Genomic DNA, 17,912 nt, shown 5'->3' on the forward strand with positions numbered 1-17,912 from the left:
CTTAAAGCCAGCCCTTGCAATATCCCCTGGAGACTGGAGCAGGTGTCCTATGCAAGAGCTAACAGTAAGTCCTGTGGCTGAACCACTCTCATATACCCATGCCAAAGGGTCTGAATCCAAATGACCTTTGCTTTCCACCACCTAGCCAGAAAATCTAGGCAATATTAGACTTGCCTTCCAAAAATGTATTAGTGCATTTGGCCCAGTTTCACTGAGGAGTTCTCCACGAGGTGAGCAAGGCTAATAAGACTCTTCCAGACAGCCAGTGGTTTAAAAAAACCAACAGCCTGTTTGATTTTGTTTTGTTGCAAACCAGAGGGAAGTAGCTAAACCCTCTACTGCTTAAACCTGATGTGGATATTCCCTCTTTACTGTATTTATTCTTGACTCTACCACTGGAGTTTAACAGCCCATGTGGATTATTACTCCTTAGTAAGTGCCAGGTAGTCCAAGCACTACAAACTCAAAAGTGTATTTCACAAACCAGCAGTGTCATTCCCAGAAATAACCACAATTAAGCTCTGCAAAATACCTTGCTTTCTGATATGATTTCACCCTAAGTATAGCAGACAGCAGCTCACTAAGTTGCAGGAAGATGGTGCATATTCTTGCTCTGGTTCTATTTTAGAAAACACTTGATTGATGCTTTGCTATAACTGCTTCAGGGTTTTACTCAGACATTTGATTAAGACCTTTATATATCATAGAACAGGCTTTGTCTCCTATCTCTTTCAGGCTTAAAATAATAGGGCAGACTAGAAGAGTCTCATAATTCTGTTACTTCAAAAGGCTTGGCAGCCTTCATGGTGACGCTCTTTCTCAGAAAAGAGAAAACATGATAGCCATAAGTTCTGGTTTGATTTAAGTGTTTGGGAAGAAAAATTATTGGGATATAACAACAACAAAAAAGATTAAAAAAGGAAAAACGTTTGTCTTGCAATAGACAGTGATCTTCTAACCATGACACCAATGGATGTATCACTAATCTCTGTGCTGCAGCTTGTGTAAATGATGTTTACAAGCACATGGAGCTTATGGTGTCCAGTGGAGGAATTAAAGGGAGAATTCATATCCAGTGATGGATCCAATCATTTGGATTCAGACCCTTTGGCATGGGTATATGAGAGTGGTTCAACCACAGGACTTACTGTTAGCTCTTGCATAGGACACCTGCTCCAGTCTCCAGGGGATATTGCAAGGGCTGGCTTTAAGCACTGCAGGTGAGTGTCCCTTGGTGAGTACACCCAGCAGAGAAAAAGAGCATGAGGATTTTATGGCTACAAATGCTCCTCTTGGTCATCAGGCTAGCTGCACTGTGTCTCTATGTCCATAGCATCCTGTTCCAAACTCCTAACTCCTCCTTTTACTACCTGATGTGGAAAATTTCAGTCATATGTTAGTAATTTACATAGTAACTAACTTTTAACATGAATAGGGTAAAACATTTCATGAGATCATAGAATGGTTTGGGTCAGAAGGAACCTTAAACATCATCTAGTTCCAATCCCCCTGCAAGGGCAGAGACACCTCCCACTAGATCAGGTTGCTCAAAGCCCCATCCAGCCTGGCCTTGAACACCTCCAGGGAGGGGGGGTATCCACAGCTTCCCTGGGCAACCTGTGCCAGTGTCTCACCACCCTCACAGTAAAGAGTTTTTTCCTAATGTCTAACCTGAATCTCCCCTCTTCCAGTTTAAAGCCATTACCCCTTGTCCTAGCACTAGATGACCTTATAAAAAGTCCCTTCCCAGCTTTCCTGTAGGCCTCTTCACATACTGGAAGGCAGAAAAGGGTTAATGTAAAATGTGAAGGGTTACCTTAGAATAAAAGTCACCTTGGACTTAAAATACTGTAATTTCAATATACAGCATTAAAAGATCTGGACTATTGGAATGATTATCCAAATTTCTCTGAAGTTATTACCCTGAGTGTGCAGACTGCACAGGTTACATGTGGGTAGCACAGTCCAGATTTTAACCTATGTTTGAGCCTGTGTTCAATTTTCCGCCTGGATCGGCACTAAAAGGAGCCACGTAACATGCTGGGATGTAAGAAGCCTGCACCACAGGCACAGGGCAGAGGGGGTAAAGCCTCCGTATCTGCACCAAGCCCCATGTGTGCTGTTCCTTTCAGAATGCAACCCAGCATTCCTCAAAAGAGGATTTTAAAGCATTTTTAAAGTGCTTTTTTTTTTTTTTTCCCCCAGAGAAATGCCACGTGCAGTTTCACTACAAGTCTGAGACACTAATTAGGATCTGCAGTTTCCAAACAATCTCTTCCATGAAATATTTCTTTTCTTTCTCTATAGTACAAGCTTGCAAACAAAGAGCATTTTCTGGCTTCTCACCAATAAAAAGCTAATTATAGACAGCATGATAATGTCTGGCAATAATCTGATCAGCTGATTCCAGTTCCCATACAACCTTAATGGTATCAAGAGGGAGTATGAGAATGAGAGTACAACTTCCCAGCCAGTGCTTCTCATTTATTCCTCTCCAGGTACCAAAAAGGCCTAAATATGCCCGTATGTTTCTGCTTGCAGGGAAAGTGTGGAAAATTAAAATTCAAGCTGCATGACAGGTTGTCTCTCTCTGTAGGGAGGGATTAATGCTAAATGAGGTGTGGATCCACAAATGTTTGGAGAACCAAAAGATAGCCACCTCTTCCAAGCTGCCCTCCCCTGCTTCTTCCTTTCCTGCCTTCTTGGCCATGCCTTCCTCCCAATACATAGCATGACCTCCTTTGGTTCTCTGCTGCTCTTGCATCCTTCATCCTTTCCAGAAGAAAGACCCTGATTTCCCTGAGTCCCAATTATTTTTTCTAGGAGAGAGAGACAGTAGTAGTGACTGAAGTAATGCTGGTATTTCCACCACCATGCATGTTAAGAGGCACCTAGCAGTTCTCAGAGGAGCTCCTAAGCCTGTGTGTCAGGCTTTTTGTGGCTGGCAGCCCACCCTAGGACCCTGCCTACTGCCATCCCTTGGAGTGCACAGGGCTGATAATGAGATAAGTAACAGCTAATGTGAGCTGTCAGAACAAATCTGTTTAACCTCAGTCTGTGACAGGGTAATCAATCTTGAAGAGAAAGGGAAAACAGTAGATGTTATGTATCTTGGCTTTTACACTAGCTAAATGACAAATTCTAGTGACATTTTCTCAAGCAAATATAAGGAGAACAGTCTAAATGAATAGATGTAACTGTTAACAAAGTGAAACACAATATCAAGTAGGGTACTGCACTGATCTGCCCTAGGCCCCATGGTATTTGCTATTGTCAATAAAGACCTAAGTGACAGACTCCCTGGTCAATTTGCAGATAAAACCAAGATGTGAGGAGCTGGTGTATGCTGGAAGACAGGGGCAGAATTCCAGATAATTCCCATAAGCTGGTGGTGTCCTGATAAAAATAGGATGCAATAGGGCAAGTGAAAAGTCTTACAATTAGACAGGAAAAACCCAAGTACAGCAGGGGAGCAGTTGGTTGGAGAGCAATTCTGCAATTCTGCTGAAAAGGATCTGGAGTGTGAAGTAGATCACTATCTGAAGTCAACAAGGCTATACTATTGATGAAGAAAAATGCACACTGGCAGTTTGCAAGACATGTGAAAGTACTGTGTGTCATTTTGGATGCCAGTCTTGAGAAAAAAAAATGTGGGTGTAAACCACAAGAGGACCCTGACAATAATAAGTGGTCCAGAGAATACAGAATATAAGCCCTCAACAAGACCATGAGGGAAGATAGCCTAACAGCATTCATATGTGTAAAAAGCAACAACAACAACCTGTAATGCAGAGTATAATCAGGATACAAACTGTACTTCTTGCACTTGGGAAGTAAGAGGAGGGCTTACGTTTCAGATAGGAAGAACTTTCTAGCAGTGAAGAGGGCGAAGCATTGAAAGAGACTGCTTGGGGAAGTTGTGCAGCATCCTAGCTTTGGAAGTGTTTAAGAACAGCTTAAGCAAGTGTTACCTGGGATACATCTCATCTGTATCTTTGTACCATGCATGTGTATGGATAAAAGGCTCTTGAATTGCTCTTGAGCTCTGCAGTCCCATTACTGATCATCTTGTTAACTCTCAGAGCTCAAACGATCCTCAATGGCTGTCACTTAGTGCTAATTGCTATCAGAAGGTCCTATTGGAAGTTGTCAGAGCAACATCCCAGCCAGACATGTGAATATGTAAGCACTTAAGTAAGAGCACACATGGGTGATTTCTACCTTTGCTGTTTATCTCCCCGTATTTCAGACTTTTCTAATTGTCAAGAGGGCAGTTCTTCAGAAGTGTTATTTCTAAATGATTCTTCATCTACTTTAAGGCAGGTTTGTGGTGATTTATGCTTCTTTTTTGTCACAAAGCTAGTGATATAATATTGCAGTTCTCCCTCAAAGGGCCAAAGCTTTGAGAAGCAAGAAATTCCATCAAACTTTTAATCTGATCCTCTTAGCTTCTGTTTTGAAGGAGTATTTTGATCTACCAGTTCCTGCAGTTACTGGTCTTTCAAATAAAAACCAGGGGCTTACTGAAAATTCTTAGCAGTAGTAATATTAAAGAAGTAGTTAAAACCTAGATATCAAGCAAACAAGAATTGTTTCCTGAAGCCAAAATCTGCCCTGAGCTGTATACCAGCAAATATTTGTTCTACCAAAATAAAGAGCTTAAGGTGGAGATGATCTTCATACTGCATGTTCTAAACTCCATGCCTTTGATTTTCCCAGCCAGGAGAGGTAGGAGCAAAGTCCTAGCAAAGCAAGAGCTTCAGTCAGCTTTCAACTGCTGGATCAATTTGTATAATATCCATAAATGCTAGTTCCTCCTGCAGCCACATTAGAAGAGATGGAACTCCTTTCTGTTTGTTTTTGCCAAGGCTGTTATTATGGTTGATCTGCCAGGTTAGAATCACAGAATCATGGAATGGTTAAGGTTGGAAGGTTAAATACCCTGGAGGTTTCCTCTTCTCTGATTTTACCCAGTAATCTTTGACCTGTTTCTATCTTTTAAAATCACTACTCATCTAGTCCAGTTTAGTCCAGTTGATATGACTTTAGATATGTTTGACCTTCAGATCTACTCTTCCAGTTGCTATTTACTCCACCACCCCTTCCTTGCTGTTTGTTCTTCTTCACCTTGTGTTGCTTTACTCTCCCACTGTCGCGCCTTCTCTATGTTGTACCTTTTCCTCCTCTGGCCTCCTGTTGCTATTGACACCCACTGAGGAATCAGGTCTCTTGAGTCATTTTCACAAGGGAAAAGTATGTATAATTTTATCAGAGATCAGCAACTTCAGATGGTGACAACCATATGCTAAGCGCCTGGAGTTCAACAGCTATCCAACTCTAACAAGTGCTATACATTTTATTATTATTATTACCAGAGTGTATTACATACTGAAATTAAGGTCTTAATGGAATGATGTTTTTTGGTGTTTTTTTTGTGTGTGTGTGTTTTTTTTTTTTTAACCTATCTGAGACAAGGAGAGGATTTCTGTAAGTAGGGAGACAATTTGGAGGAAGCAATGGATTTCAAGCTGCCTTCTCTACTGAAGAGTAAAGCATCCTTTGCTCACAGTGGTTGAAACAACTGACAGCAGTACTGTGAAATGTAGCTTGAACAGCTTGAAGGCTCTTAAATGAAGCCACTGACAGTTGTGCACACCACAATTGCCTCAAGCCTGGCTTACTGCAGCATGTTCCATGTGGGATGAAAGCCAGTGCTCGATCCTGTCCCGCACACAGAGCAGGGTGATGCAGCTGCCCAACATCTGCGTGCTGTGCCCTGCGGGGGCTCACACTTCACCTCACAGGACATGAGAAGGAGCTGACAACTGCAGAGTCTGCTAAGGGGTGGACAGCAGGCTGACTGTGGCCACCTCCTTGTGTATTCATGCCAGGTATAACTGATAGGGACTGAAATGCTTTTGGTTTTTCCTTGAACTCTCCCTAGCTGAAAAGACTCATCTGGCAAGACAGAGAGGTCAAGTAGGAAGAGTTCAAGGAAAAAAAATAACCCATGCACTGTTTGATCCAGGTCCAGGGTAGCCCAAAGCCTTTCCATTTTAACAATGTTTTGAAACACAGATAAACCTTTATGGCCTCTGTGGATGGGATGGAGAGAAGAACGAGACAGAATCAAAGAGGCAGAGGATGCCCACATCAACTGTTTTCTAATTGCAGAGAGAGAAGTACAAAACACAGCTCCTGAAATCATATTTTCCTTAAAAATGCACTAAAACTTACACAGGACTGTTTGTCAGCAACAGTCAGCTAACTTTGGCTGTGTCAGGCTGTGTCACCTGGCTGAGCTTTGATAGGCCATGTAAAGTGAGCTTAAGCATCACCCTTTTGTGAGCTGGGTCTCTAGTGTCCTTGCCTCTTCCCTGCTTTCCATTTATATCAAACTTAGTACTTCTGTCCCTCCATCAAATCTAGCTGGCTGACAGGTTTGAAAGGTATTCAGAGAGGACTGACAGGCAGACCACAGAAAACATATCTGCTTATAACTCATTTCCTTTGGAAATCAGTCTGAAAAAGAAAAACTAAAGACCAGAGGCATGTTTCATTGTATTTATTTGCTTGAAAAAGTCAAGGTTTGAACTGTGAAGGAGCATATAAACCAGGTCTCTAATAAGATGTCTTTTCTTTAACATAAACTGTGGCAAAGCATTTCAGGTAAAGATCTCCAATCATTCCCAAGCCCTTCATAGACCACATCTGTGCAGTGCTTGGCTGGTAGTGGAGGACCAAGGTAGGAGTGTGTGTCTGATTTGGAGCATATGGAGGGTTAACTTTCACCCTGACTAGGGAGCTTGTTTTCAGGCACCACAAACATCCAGAGACCAAAGTCACAGATGTTGCTGCTTGTGCCTCTTTTCCCACCCCAGTTGCCTGGTGGCACTGCTCAGGTCCCTTCAGTCATCTTTGCTTCTGTACCTTTGAAATGCGTGAAATTGAGCCTATTTGTTTCCCTTCCTTTCCCTTCCTTGTCCCCTCCTTGACCTTCTTTGACCTTCCTTGACTTTCTTTGACCCTCCTTGACTTTTCTTTGCCCTCCTTTCCCTTCATTGCCCTTCCTTGCTTTTCCTTGCCCTTGCTTTCCTCTCCTTTCCCTTCTTTCTCCCTCTTGCCCTCTTTCCCTTCCATTTCCTTAGACATTAAAAGGAAATTCTTCACTATGAGGGTGGTGAGACACTGGCACAGGAAGCTTCCACAGAGAAGCTGTGGAAGCCCCATCCTTGGAAGTGTTCAAGACCAGGCTGGATGGGGCTCTGAGCAGCCTGGCCTAGTGGGAGGTCTCCCTGCCCATGCAGGGAGGTTGGAACTAGATGATCTTTAAGGTCCCTTCCAACACAAACCATTCTGTGATTCTGTGATTGTACTGGGTCAGGTCAGCAATACAAATCTCTGCCTTGATGGTGCCTTTTCAGTTAAGCTAGGGAAGATAAGGATACAGTGAAGGAATTATGTGGTGGTTTAAGAAGCTGAAAAGAGTTCTGCTGAGGAGCATATTAGTCTGTAAGTAGAGATCACTAGTACAGTACCTCAGTAATTAATTTCATAATTCAGTTTGTTTAGTGGTTTTGTTAAAAGTCCCTGATGCAAAAGCCCGACTGAGTGTGAAGTTGGAGGGCACTGATAAAAGGGATGGGGATGACATAGAAATGTCATATAAAAAGAATAAGACCTGGTGGACAGCAGTAGATTTATTTGGGGTGGAAGTTGAGAATAGAAAATAAAAGACTATGCTCTTTGGGACTAATAGGAATTTCTGGTTGAATCTGTGAGCTCATGAGCTGGAAACAACCAAAGAGGAAAAGTATGTGAATATGCTAGCTGATCACAGGATGACTGTGTCATTTATGTGACATGGCCATGGACAGGGAAATGAAAATTTCAGATAAGTTTATTCATAAATCCAAACCAGTTAGCAGTGGTTCTCAAGCATGAAAATGTAATATTTGCTTTACAGTTTTTATCCTATCTAATACAGCAGTGAATATTCTGATTAGTTGTGTGTCTAAGCCTTCTTTTCTAACCTTATTAGGTTCTTTAACTCCATGATACCTTCTGGCACTGTACTCCAAGTTAATCAGCCCTGGGTTTTAAAAATTATTTTCTATTAATCTATTAATTTAATTTCCTCACCACCCCATGAGCAAAGCTCCTGAGCTGCCTCAATTTGAGTTCCATCACAGTAGTTAGAGAAGAAAAAAAAGGAAAACTAATACATTTTTGTTGTACTTCCTATATAGGTGAGGATATTATGCTGCTCTGGTTTCCCTGCAACTTGAACACACTACTGTGTCTTAAGTAATTAATCACTGCAAAGCACTCAAAAGGACAGTAATCTAGGATTTGAACTATTCTCGTATTAAGGAGTTGAGGTTTAACTTTGCACCACACTGTTTGATGAGAAAATCATTGCTACAGACATGGGGCAGAGATGCTGATTTGATTCTTTCTGAAGCACTAGACAAGAAAAAAGGTTCCTTTGCAGAGCAATGGCCAGGACTGACTTATGATTTTCCAGAGTATCATGAAAGACTCCTCCTTTCATGGTTCTGCTTCTGCAATGTCAACTGGGTAGGGTGATAACATCCCCAGGCACCTCATGTTCAGGAGAAGCTACGGCCATTCCATTGGGTCCATTTATTCTCTGAAAGAGTGGATGAAACATAAATATTTCTGCCCTCTTCCTCTCTGGGAGCTGGAGTGGAGCAGAGGAATGCAAATTCTCATAGCTTCGTCCCTGCATTTGGTTGAAAGATTGTTCTTTGTATCATAAAGATGCTTTTCATATCAGGGTGAGTTTGTGGATCAGATGGTGACTGTAGGGATAGCACAGCACCCTGGAAGGAGGCAGTTAGTCATGTCAGCCCAAGAATAGCCAAAGGGAGGTTGATACCACTCACTTGAGTTTTCTCAAGTAGGAAATGAGCTGTTTAGTTGTCCCTGGTGTTGCCAGGCCACAGTAACACCAGAAATGTGCAAACTGACAGTTGTGATCAGGGCATCACAGGAGCTCTGGAATCAAAATTTGAGGCACAGTAGTTTGGTGGCTCTTTGCTGGCTGACCCAGCTGCTCCTTTCCAGCAGCTCCCAGGCAACTAGACGGACGGCTAGACTAGCAGAGTTTTGCTGCCTGCCACTCTGATATGAAAGGATTTGCTGTTGCCATCGACACAGAACAATCTACTTGACAGCCCCCTAAACTGGAAGCAAGTAAATGCAATGGGCATTGCTCCTGCTGAAGAAAGAAAGGCAATACTGAGCAGTGGTTAGAAAAGTGTTCAGTTTAATAGGGCAGGAATTTGACTCGTCACATGTGGATGTAGTGGAGAAGGAAAAGTGCTGTAGCTTTGCAACCAGTGATTGGTGTCCTGCATCCTAAAAGGCTCATGCAGCAACCTAAGGATGGTTGTTCTCTCCACCTAGGGATGTCTACAGAGTTGCAGTTCCTGCCTCATTGGTGGTACATCTGAGTGAATATGATGGAGATGTCATGATAAAGTCAGGAGCCTGGGACATAGGACTTGTCAGGCAATTGGGGGTACTTTGGCAAAGAGATTCACAACTTCTAGAGTTGCAAACAGCATGAGACAGCTTTTTCCCCTGACTCCCATTGGGAGGTTGTTGCAGAACCATTCTGGGATGGTGATTTACACAGCCTAGGGCTTTAAAAATGAGGACACGGTTCTGCAACAGGCAAAGTTGTGATCATGGCTACACAGGACAAGCATTTGTTAAAATTCCTGTCCCTGATTGGAAGAGTTGGTAATCTGTAAAGGTGAATGGCAAACAATGTGAAAGTATGGAATACAGTCACATGCTTGCACACGTACACATTGTTGTGGAGAGGTGCTCCTCCTTGTTATACTAGATAGGTAACCAGCACCAAAGGACACTTAGGTGTCATGGCAGAGATGGGCCTTGAGGAGCGCCAGGAAGTGAGAGAAGGTCCAGCCTGAACTAACACACTGCCGGCAAAATTAGCTCAAAGGAATCAGGCACACCAAGGTGCTGTGGGGCTGAGTACGAGAACAAAGGGGATGAGAGGTCCTCACTGGCAGAACAGAGATGGGGAAGCCTGCAAGTGGACAAAACTTTGCCTGGGAGGTCAAAAAGTGTGACGTGGCCGAGTTGCAACTGGGAGAGTAAGTAGAGGAATTCAGACAGGAAAAGACACGGACTGCAAAAGCAGTTTCAGGTCCTGAGCTGAGAGATGGGATGGGAGAACTGGGTACACAGGACAAAGCCAAGGAGAAGCAGATGGTGCTATGCAGCTTATGAGCCTCAGGGCAATGGCGTGTCAAGAATTTTGGAGAGTGGGGAGAATGGAGTGGATTTTGATGCAAAGATCATGACATTAGCTATTGCCCATGGATAGTAACAGATGAGCTCTGGCATGTCAAGCCATGACAGCTAAAGATCATTGCTCCCAGCTGTCACTTCTACCATGGGTTATCACAGACAGAAAACGTGACTGTGACTACTTAATTTTCATAAATTGCCTTAGTATTGTTTCCAGCAATGTCCTGAACTCCAAACGGCTGTACTGAGACACACTTTCTGCTCCAACCCCACCTTCAGTGGCTGCCAATGCCAAGGCAAGCATGTAAGAACAGGGCAAGCTACAGTGTCCTACCACTACCTCCCAGCCTCACCCAAGGGAGTGCACCGCAGCCGAAGCTACCTTCAGCAACCCCAGCAAAGTTGCCAGAAACTGTATGAGACTCTATAACCTCTTTTAAAGAGGACAGAACCACCACAAGAAGAGTCGCCTGCATTCATCAGTCAATGTCCTAAGCTTGTTGTTTCCCATCCAAGATGCAGTGCAGAAATGAACAAAAGGAGAGAGGTTCCTGAACAGCCATTAGTAACAACTTTCTAGTTAATGACAGTTCATATCAATTCTTCTTCAAAGCATTTTTAACCCTCAGTAGTAGTCACTGGTATGGTCACCTGACTAAGCTGAAAACAAGATTAATAAAGAGTTGTCTTCCTTCTATATCCGTTTCTCATCCATTAAGTGAAAGAACAAAGCAGAAAATATATAGCCAATAAATTTTCTCAAATTCTCATTACATATTTTCTCCCTTTCTTCCTTTTGTTTCCTCAGCTTCACAGTCCTTCGTATGATATTTTCCATAAGATGGCACAATGTCAAAAAGAAACTGGGCCCTGGCAATATTTAGACCTCCCCTTTTATTTGTTCTGTTTACTTTTACTGCTCCTTTCCTCACAGCAACCTCCTTAACAGGTCTGCATTAGATCCCATCCTAAAATTCTAATGTGAAAACTTCTAAAGACCTTCCATTCTTGGAGCATCAGTTGCACTGCTCAGAGGACACTGATGAGGAACTGGGGAGGTGCTGCTGAACTGATAAGCAGTTCTAGGAGAAACACGTCTGACTAGACATTTCTGGGTCTGAGCCTAAGTGAACAAGAGAAGGATGCTCCACCTGCTGAACCATGCAGAGGTGGCCCAGCTCCCAGAAAAGGAGGTAACCATGGAGCTCATAGATGTATTTAGCAACAGACCGGGAACCGGCTTTGATTTTATTGAACCAGCTGAACCATCTTCAGCACAACACTGCTGGAAACCTGAGGAGGTATAAGGGGCTGTGACTTATTGTGAGACTTTTACCAGAGGGAACTTTGGGACAGTGTTTCAGAAGAGGATGGAGTAAAGCTGGCAGGACATGCTACTACAGAACTCTCAGAAAACATACCAGTGTTCTCACGGTGGAGAACAACCAGCACTCTTTAGGTAAACAAATTAACTACCACTCTGTTCTTGAGGAAGCTTTTTGATTTTTGACATCTCCTGCTTCCTCTCCCATGGTAAGCTGTAGCTAGACCTGGATGGATCTCAGCTCACCAAGACTGCAGCTCCTTGGGGCAGTCTGAGAAGGGGCTCTCTACCTTCCCAATAGTCTATGTTTCAGGCAAGTGACGACAAGGTCAGCCAGCACTGGCTTCTTCTCATGCAAAGGGAATTAAACACAGAGTAGAAGTGGCTGCAAAAAAAATCTCCATCAGAGGCTCAGGTTTTGAAAAGGCTTGGGAAGAACAGTGACATTTGTAGAGGAAAATGCATCTCCTGCCTCAGCAAGAGAGATGCTGCAGACACGTAGCACAAAGTAGGTTTGGAGGCAGCTTGCAATACTTTCTCTTCCTCCCTCCCGCCCCCCTGCCCCCAGCATCTGGATGAATTTCCATCCCATTCTCTCAATGAACTAGGAACTCCTCCCTGAAGAGGGACAATTTTAACATGCAAAATAAACGGGAATAGGTAAACACAGAGTATTTCTAAAGAGTAATTCATGACAATGGCATCAAATCCCACTTTTTTCTTAAGTACATGTCAGGGTTTGGGCCTATCACTAAAAAACCACAAGCCGTCTCTTTTAGTCGCTGCTGCAATTGCACCTACCTGGAGCAGTAATTGCATCAGGCCTGGAAAACAAGATATTCCCATGCACTCTGGCTGGGCAGATGCATCTAAACCAAGAGCACCAGGAAACTCTCACCTCAATCAGTGAAAGTGCAGACCACATCCTGCTCTGTTTGCTGCTGTCTCTCTTTTCCATTGCATGGCATGCTTACAAAGGGCATTTTTTGTTGATGCAGCACATACAAAAAAGCTTCACGTCAAGTAACAACCCAAGACAGCTTTAACACCCACAGCACCATGTGTCCTGGTAGAGTCTGTACTTGTCAACGGCTATATACTGGGATGGGATTTTAGCAGGGACTCCTTGTGAGGAGTCCCAGTGGGTGGTCAGTGGAGACAATTTTTTCCAGCTTTTCTCATGTTTACTTATATTTTTACTTGGGATAATTATTTTTACTTGGATTTCTCATTGGGACTATTCACCAATGTCTGGGCAACAGGTGATGGTTGGGATTAGTACCGACACGTTGGGGGCCAGAAGCCTGAGGGTGCTAGGAGTTTCCTACACTGCTGGACGTGCCATGTTTTGTGGAACTTTTGTGACCTTCAAATGATCATGAATAGTATTAGGGCAGGTTTCTGCCAGTGTAGGAGGCCAAACCTCATTATCCAAGCTGAGATGTATCTTGGATGGCTACATTTTGTAATACATTGTGCAGGTAACGTGCCCTCCTGTCGGGACTCCAACACTAAAATAAGCATAAATGAACAGGTATATAAATGCATTACACTTAATTTACATTCATGTCATTAACATTCTTGTACTCCCAAGAAGTCATAAACACAGATGGATAAACTGAGATTCAAAGGAAGAAAAGATTTGGTGAAGGTAATACAGCTGGTTAGCACAGAGAGGAAGGATTACAAACCCAGCTCCCCCAGTGCCACTCCTTGTCCCCAGTTCTCCCTCTGGTTCCATTTGTCCTGCCAGGATTAGCTCTAGCATTTCTGCATGCTTTGGAAAAAACCAACAAAGGTTTGCTTATCGCACTGCAACATTCTCTCACCAGAACAGCTTAAAACTATGCTTAGCCTTAGCATTCTGCTGCTGTGGAACGACCAGGACTTGTTTTTCTCTGCAGAGGAGACACAGTCCTTTGATCCTGTAAACTTTTAGGCAGTAATGCTGGAATAAAATGGTTGTAGCATTTAATGAGAGTAATGGTTGCATTGTAGTAGGTAAATGATCCCTACCTACCTGCAGTACATAAAGCATTTAAGCTTCTTCAAGATCAAAGATGCTATAGGAGTGGAAAGGAGACCAAGACCTGTGGGATATTAGGACAGTTTGCCTTCCCGCAGGCATTCTTCAGACACTCAGCTTTTTTTAAAAGAACATAAACCACTGACTTGGGGGAAACCAAGATGAATGCATCATCAGGATGAGATTGTTCTTTACTTTTCAATAGGGCTGAGAGAGGAAAAAAGAGGTCAAGTGACTTCCTCAAGGTCAGAGACCGTCAGTGAGTCATAAAGAGAGGACTGTTTGCCTTACAGCCCTGCATTCATTCTGCAAGGCTCTGTGTTGTTGGGAGGCTTTTTCTTTGCTTACTCCAGCAGCTTCTGAGAGCCCCAACCACGCTGCTGCTCTGGCATCTCGTGACATTTATCAGAGAGACTTGTGGTAAAATGAAGGGGTATCAGCAGGCCCATGCAAGAACATGGCAGCACTGGATTTTGCAGATGTGAGGGGGAGTCCCTTTAAGGCAAAACTCTTGGAGCTTAAACTGAAGCCCAGCTAGGAGCTTAGTAAAAGAAACGTGAGCAGCACAGCCAAAGGCAAGCAGTAAAAATCCTAGGCTGATTTAAAACAAAATAAAACAAACCACAAGAATTTAAAACCCAGCAGATTTGAGATCCTTTGAAACAGGCTAAATAGTTTAGGTTATGGAGGTGCCACACAGCTCCACAACAGGGTACTTATTCCCATGATCAGTTGGATTAAAAAACCCCACAAACAACCCCACCCTTTACCCATGACATTGTCCCACATCCCCTTTGGATATCTATTTCTCATCTGCTTATTTGTCTAAGTGCATATTTATCTGTAGTTGATGCCCTCCTCTGACTGGTATGCTGCATCTAAACAAGTGATTGTGGGCGCGTGCATCTCTATTTGTGATGCAAAGCATCTCTGACAGGTGGATGTGTGGTGGCCACATGAAAAATGACACTGCAGAAGCAAGGTGGGCTTCTTAAATGCTAAGCTTAGGGAGTAAGCGGAGGTGCTAAAAAAACTTGATAATAAGGACACTCAGATGACAGCTGCTAATGCTACTGGGTATAAATCAGAGACAAGTGAAAAACTGCCTTCTCCAGAACTAAGATGTACTGTTGATATGCTTCCTGCACTATGCAGATTTATTTATCTTAAAGAACAGCTCTAGGCACCCATTCAGTGCTCAGAAGCAAAACTCCCTGCATCTGCTCTCCTCCCCATGTTGAAGAGCACTGACTTCAACTCCAGCAGTATGCTGCTGGTGCCTCTGCTAGAGCCCACTGTGTAAAGAAACTGGTGGCTTCTGCTGCACCACACTTAGAAAATAAATTCCTGCTGCTGCGCCTCTTGAAGTTGCTATTAGAAAGGTATATTAATTATTAGGATAGTTTCGGGGAAAGTCTTTCCCTAGTCTTCCATTCAGACATGAATTCACAGATGCTCTTGCTAGAATGGGAGCTCTGGGACTGGGCTAGGAGTAGCACCACCACCATTCCAGTTTAACTGCACACTCCCCTCTCCAACATGCAGGGCTTTTCTTTAAAATTGCTTGCAGACAGCCCAGCAGACATGCACAAAGCTACACATTTCTAAGACAAATGCTGTTTTCTGCTCTGTGCATGCCACCTACTGAAAAGATGTGACAACCGGCTGTGCAAAATGACACCTTGACCTGCTGTGAGGTTATCCCAGGAAAAGCACTGCTTGCAACTCATCTCCTCCCATGTTCACACTGGTTAAATTTAGAAAAAAAATCTGTTCAAACCCAGGTTAAAGTTGGAGCATGTTTCTCACACTGTCTGATTGCTACTGCTGACAAGATCAAATACAACCAACAGTGAAAAAAATTCCCCACAAAAACCTGAAACAGTAAATACATGAGCTGGGCAATGACCATTGGACAGGACAACTCCGTCAGCAGCACTTTTAGCAAGTGGAACTTGTGTATTCAGCAGAAAGTGCCACAGAAGCAAATTGCATCCCTCCCACTTCGTTTACCTTCTACCTACCACATCTCATTTGTATCTAGCAGAGATGGTGCCTATGAGTGCTTTTTCAAGCCCAAGAACTCGCCGTGGTATATTGTTCAGAGTACTAGGGGCTCTTTTTATACCACTGCCAGTCTAAAGGGTTCTTGCCAAATACAATGAATTTTAATAAACCTGTGAACAGAAATATAGAAAGAGACAAAATTACAGCTGTGCAATTATGGTATCGCTCTAGAATCTCATCTGCCTTTCCCTTTCTGTGATTTCAACATGCTTCTGAAGGAAGAGCATTTGAAAACATGATGAAAGGGGGCTAAACTGTGCCCCCCATTACATCCCAAAAGCCATACTGAGTCTAACAGATTGGCATGGATTCAAGACAAGTGAAGATTCTGTCTCCGTGTTTCAAACCATTTGCTTTATTCGGCATATTTTTTAGCACTAGACTATAGGAAACAAAGATAACCAACTCTGTCTAGAAAGCCAAAAACCAAGTCATGGTGACAACTGACACACTAAGGTCCTGTTTTTCATCATTTTTCTCCACGAGAATATAAAGGATAACGAGTGTCCCTTCACCCTGCTGAAAACCAGCAGAGCTTTATTAATGCAGTCATTCTGTGCACCCTGCTCAGGCTAAGAACACTCACTTCCCAGGATGTACCTAGGCACAAGTTTTTTGTCTGAGAGATGCTTTCAGGCTTGGAGAGCAAAAATCCATGCGCTGCTAAGGACAGAAAATAACCTCAGATCCTGCAGTTCTTGCTTGGGTAAAAGCTCCTTGAAGTCAACAGGGGTTCTGCCTCTGTACGGACTTCAGAATCAGCCTATAAAGTAGTTAAACCCCCCCACCCCTCCCCTCCATCCTTCTGCAGCACTTCCAAACAGATGGCAGGGAGCAAAGGGAGTGAGGATTGAATGTCTACTGACCACAGTGGCCGTTACAAGAAGCCAGTAAAATATTTGTTTCCAACTTCCCTAGCTAAGAAACCCCAACATTATGAATATAGCTAGTACCATTTGTAGCTACTGCAGCAGCACCCAAACCCTTCCCGTTCCTTACATCAAATGTGGTAGAAGGAGTCCCTCTCTGTGATAGCGTTAAGTACGGGCTCCAGAACCGGAGCTGTGGCGAAGGGAGCGAAGGACACCTCGGGCTGAGGGAAAAACGCAGCACGCAATCTTGGCTGGTTCGTGAGCCTCAATGTCTCTAAGTCTGAGCATCCCACGTACGCGCCGCTGCCTCCGCACCTGTCTCCCGGGGGAAGAGGACGCGGGGCTTGACCGGTGGCGGCTGGGGAAGGGCTTGGGGGCGGCTGGGATGCAGAGGAAGCCTGGAGCAAGGAGCCCCTGGCTGCGCTCCCCCTTCCTCAGCGCTGCCCGCGGCAGTCGGGGAGCGCTGGGCACCGAGCCCCGCATCGGCAGCACCTCTGTGCCCAACGGGAGAACGGAAACAAAAATGGAAGGCGACGGAAAGGAAAGGAGATGAGGCGGGCAGAGAAGCCAGGCAGCAGGGGAAGGGAGGTGTGGGCGGCGAAGGTGGGGGGTCCCCGCCGCCCCGCGCCCCGCGGCCCCGCTGACCTGCCAGGCTGTTGTAGCAGTCAACCTCGATGGCCTCCACCGCCCGCCGCTGCTCCTCGCTCAGCCCCGCGGCGGCGGCGGCGGCGGCAGGGCGCTGCCCGGCCGGCTCCTGGCTCAGCAGCAGCGCCTTCAGCTCCAGCAGGGCGCGGTGGTACTTGCCGATGGCCTCCCGGAATTTCTTGTCCTTGTAGCACTGCGCCCCTTCGCTCTTGAAATCCAGCGCCCGCCCGATCAGCTCGCCCGGCTCGGCGCTGCCCGTCGCCGCCGCCCGCGGCTGGGCTCCCCCCGCGGGGCCGTGCCCATCGCCCGCCCCGCGGCCGCCGGCGTTCAGCTTCCCCGCCGCCGGGCTCGCCCTCTCCATGGCCGCGGCGCCGCCCGCCTCCCGCGCCGCCCTACGCGGGCGATGCCGCGGCGCCCGCCGCCGCGCTCCCGGCCTGGCCCCCGCGCCGCGCCCCGGCCCCGCCGCCCGCTCCCATCCTCCGGCGGCCGCCGCGCCCCCGCCCCCGCCCGCCCCCGCCGCCCGCCGCGGCCACCGCCGCCCCCTCGCCGCCGCCAGCCCTGCCCCGCGCAGCGCCGAGCGGGGGCGAGGCCGGGCTGCGCGGCTGCACCGGCTCTGCTCCCCGCGCTCCGGGCGGGTGCGTGCCCGCCTGCCCTGCTCCCCGCACTGGCC

At 45.4% G+C, this 17,912-nt stretch overlaps 1 protein-coding gene across 1 annotated transcript in view; it reads right to left on the minus strand.

Moving 5' to 3' along the window:
* TTC9 (tetratricopeptide repeat domain 9) overlaps positions 1 to 17,603 on the minus strand; it is a 29,237-nt gene extending 11,634 nt beyond the window's left edge. The window contains exon 1 of the mRNA XM_051621243.1: positions 17,243 to 17,603. Within this exon, the coding sequence (XP_051477203.1) occupies positions 17,243 to 17,603 (361 nt within the window). The remainder of the gene's footprint in view (positions 1 to 17,242) is intronic.
* Positions 17,604 to 17,912: the final 309 nt, after the last annotated feature.

The sequence above is a fragment of the Apus apus genome, chromosome 5 (assembly GCF_020740795.1).
Source record: "Apus apus isolate bApuApu2 chromosome 5, bApuApu2.pri.cur, whole genome shotgun sequence".
Classification (NCBI taxonomy): domain Eukaryota; kingdom Metazoa; phylum Chordata; class Aves; order Apodiformes; family Apodidae; genus Apus; species Apus apus.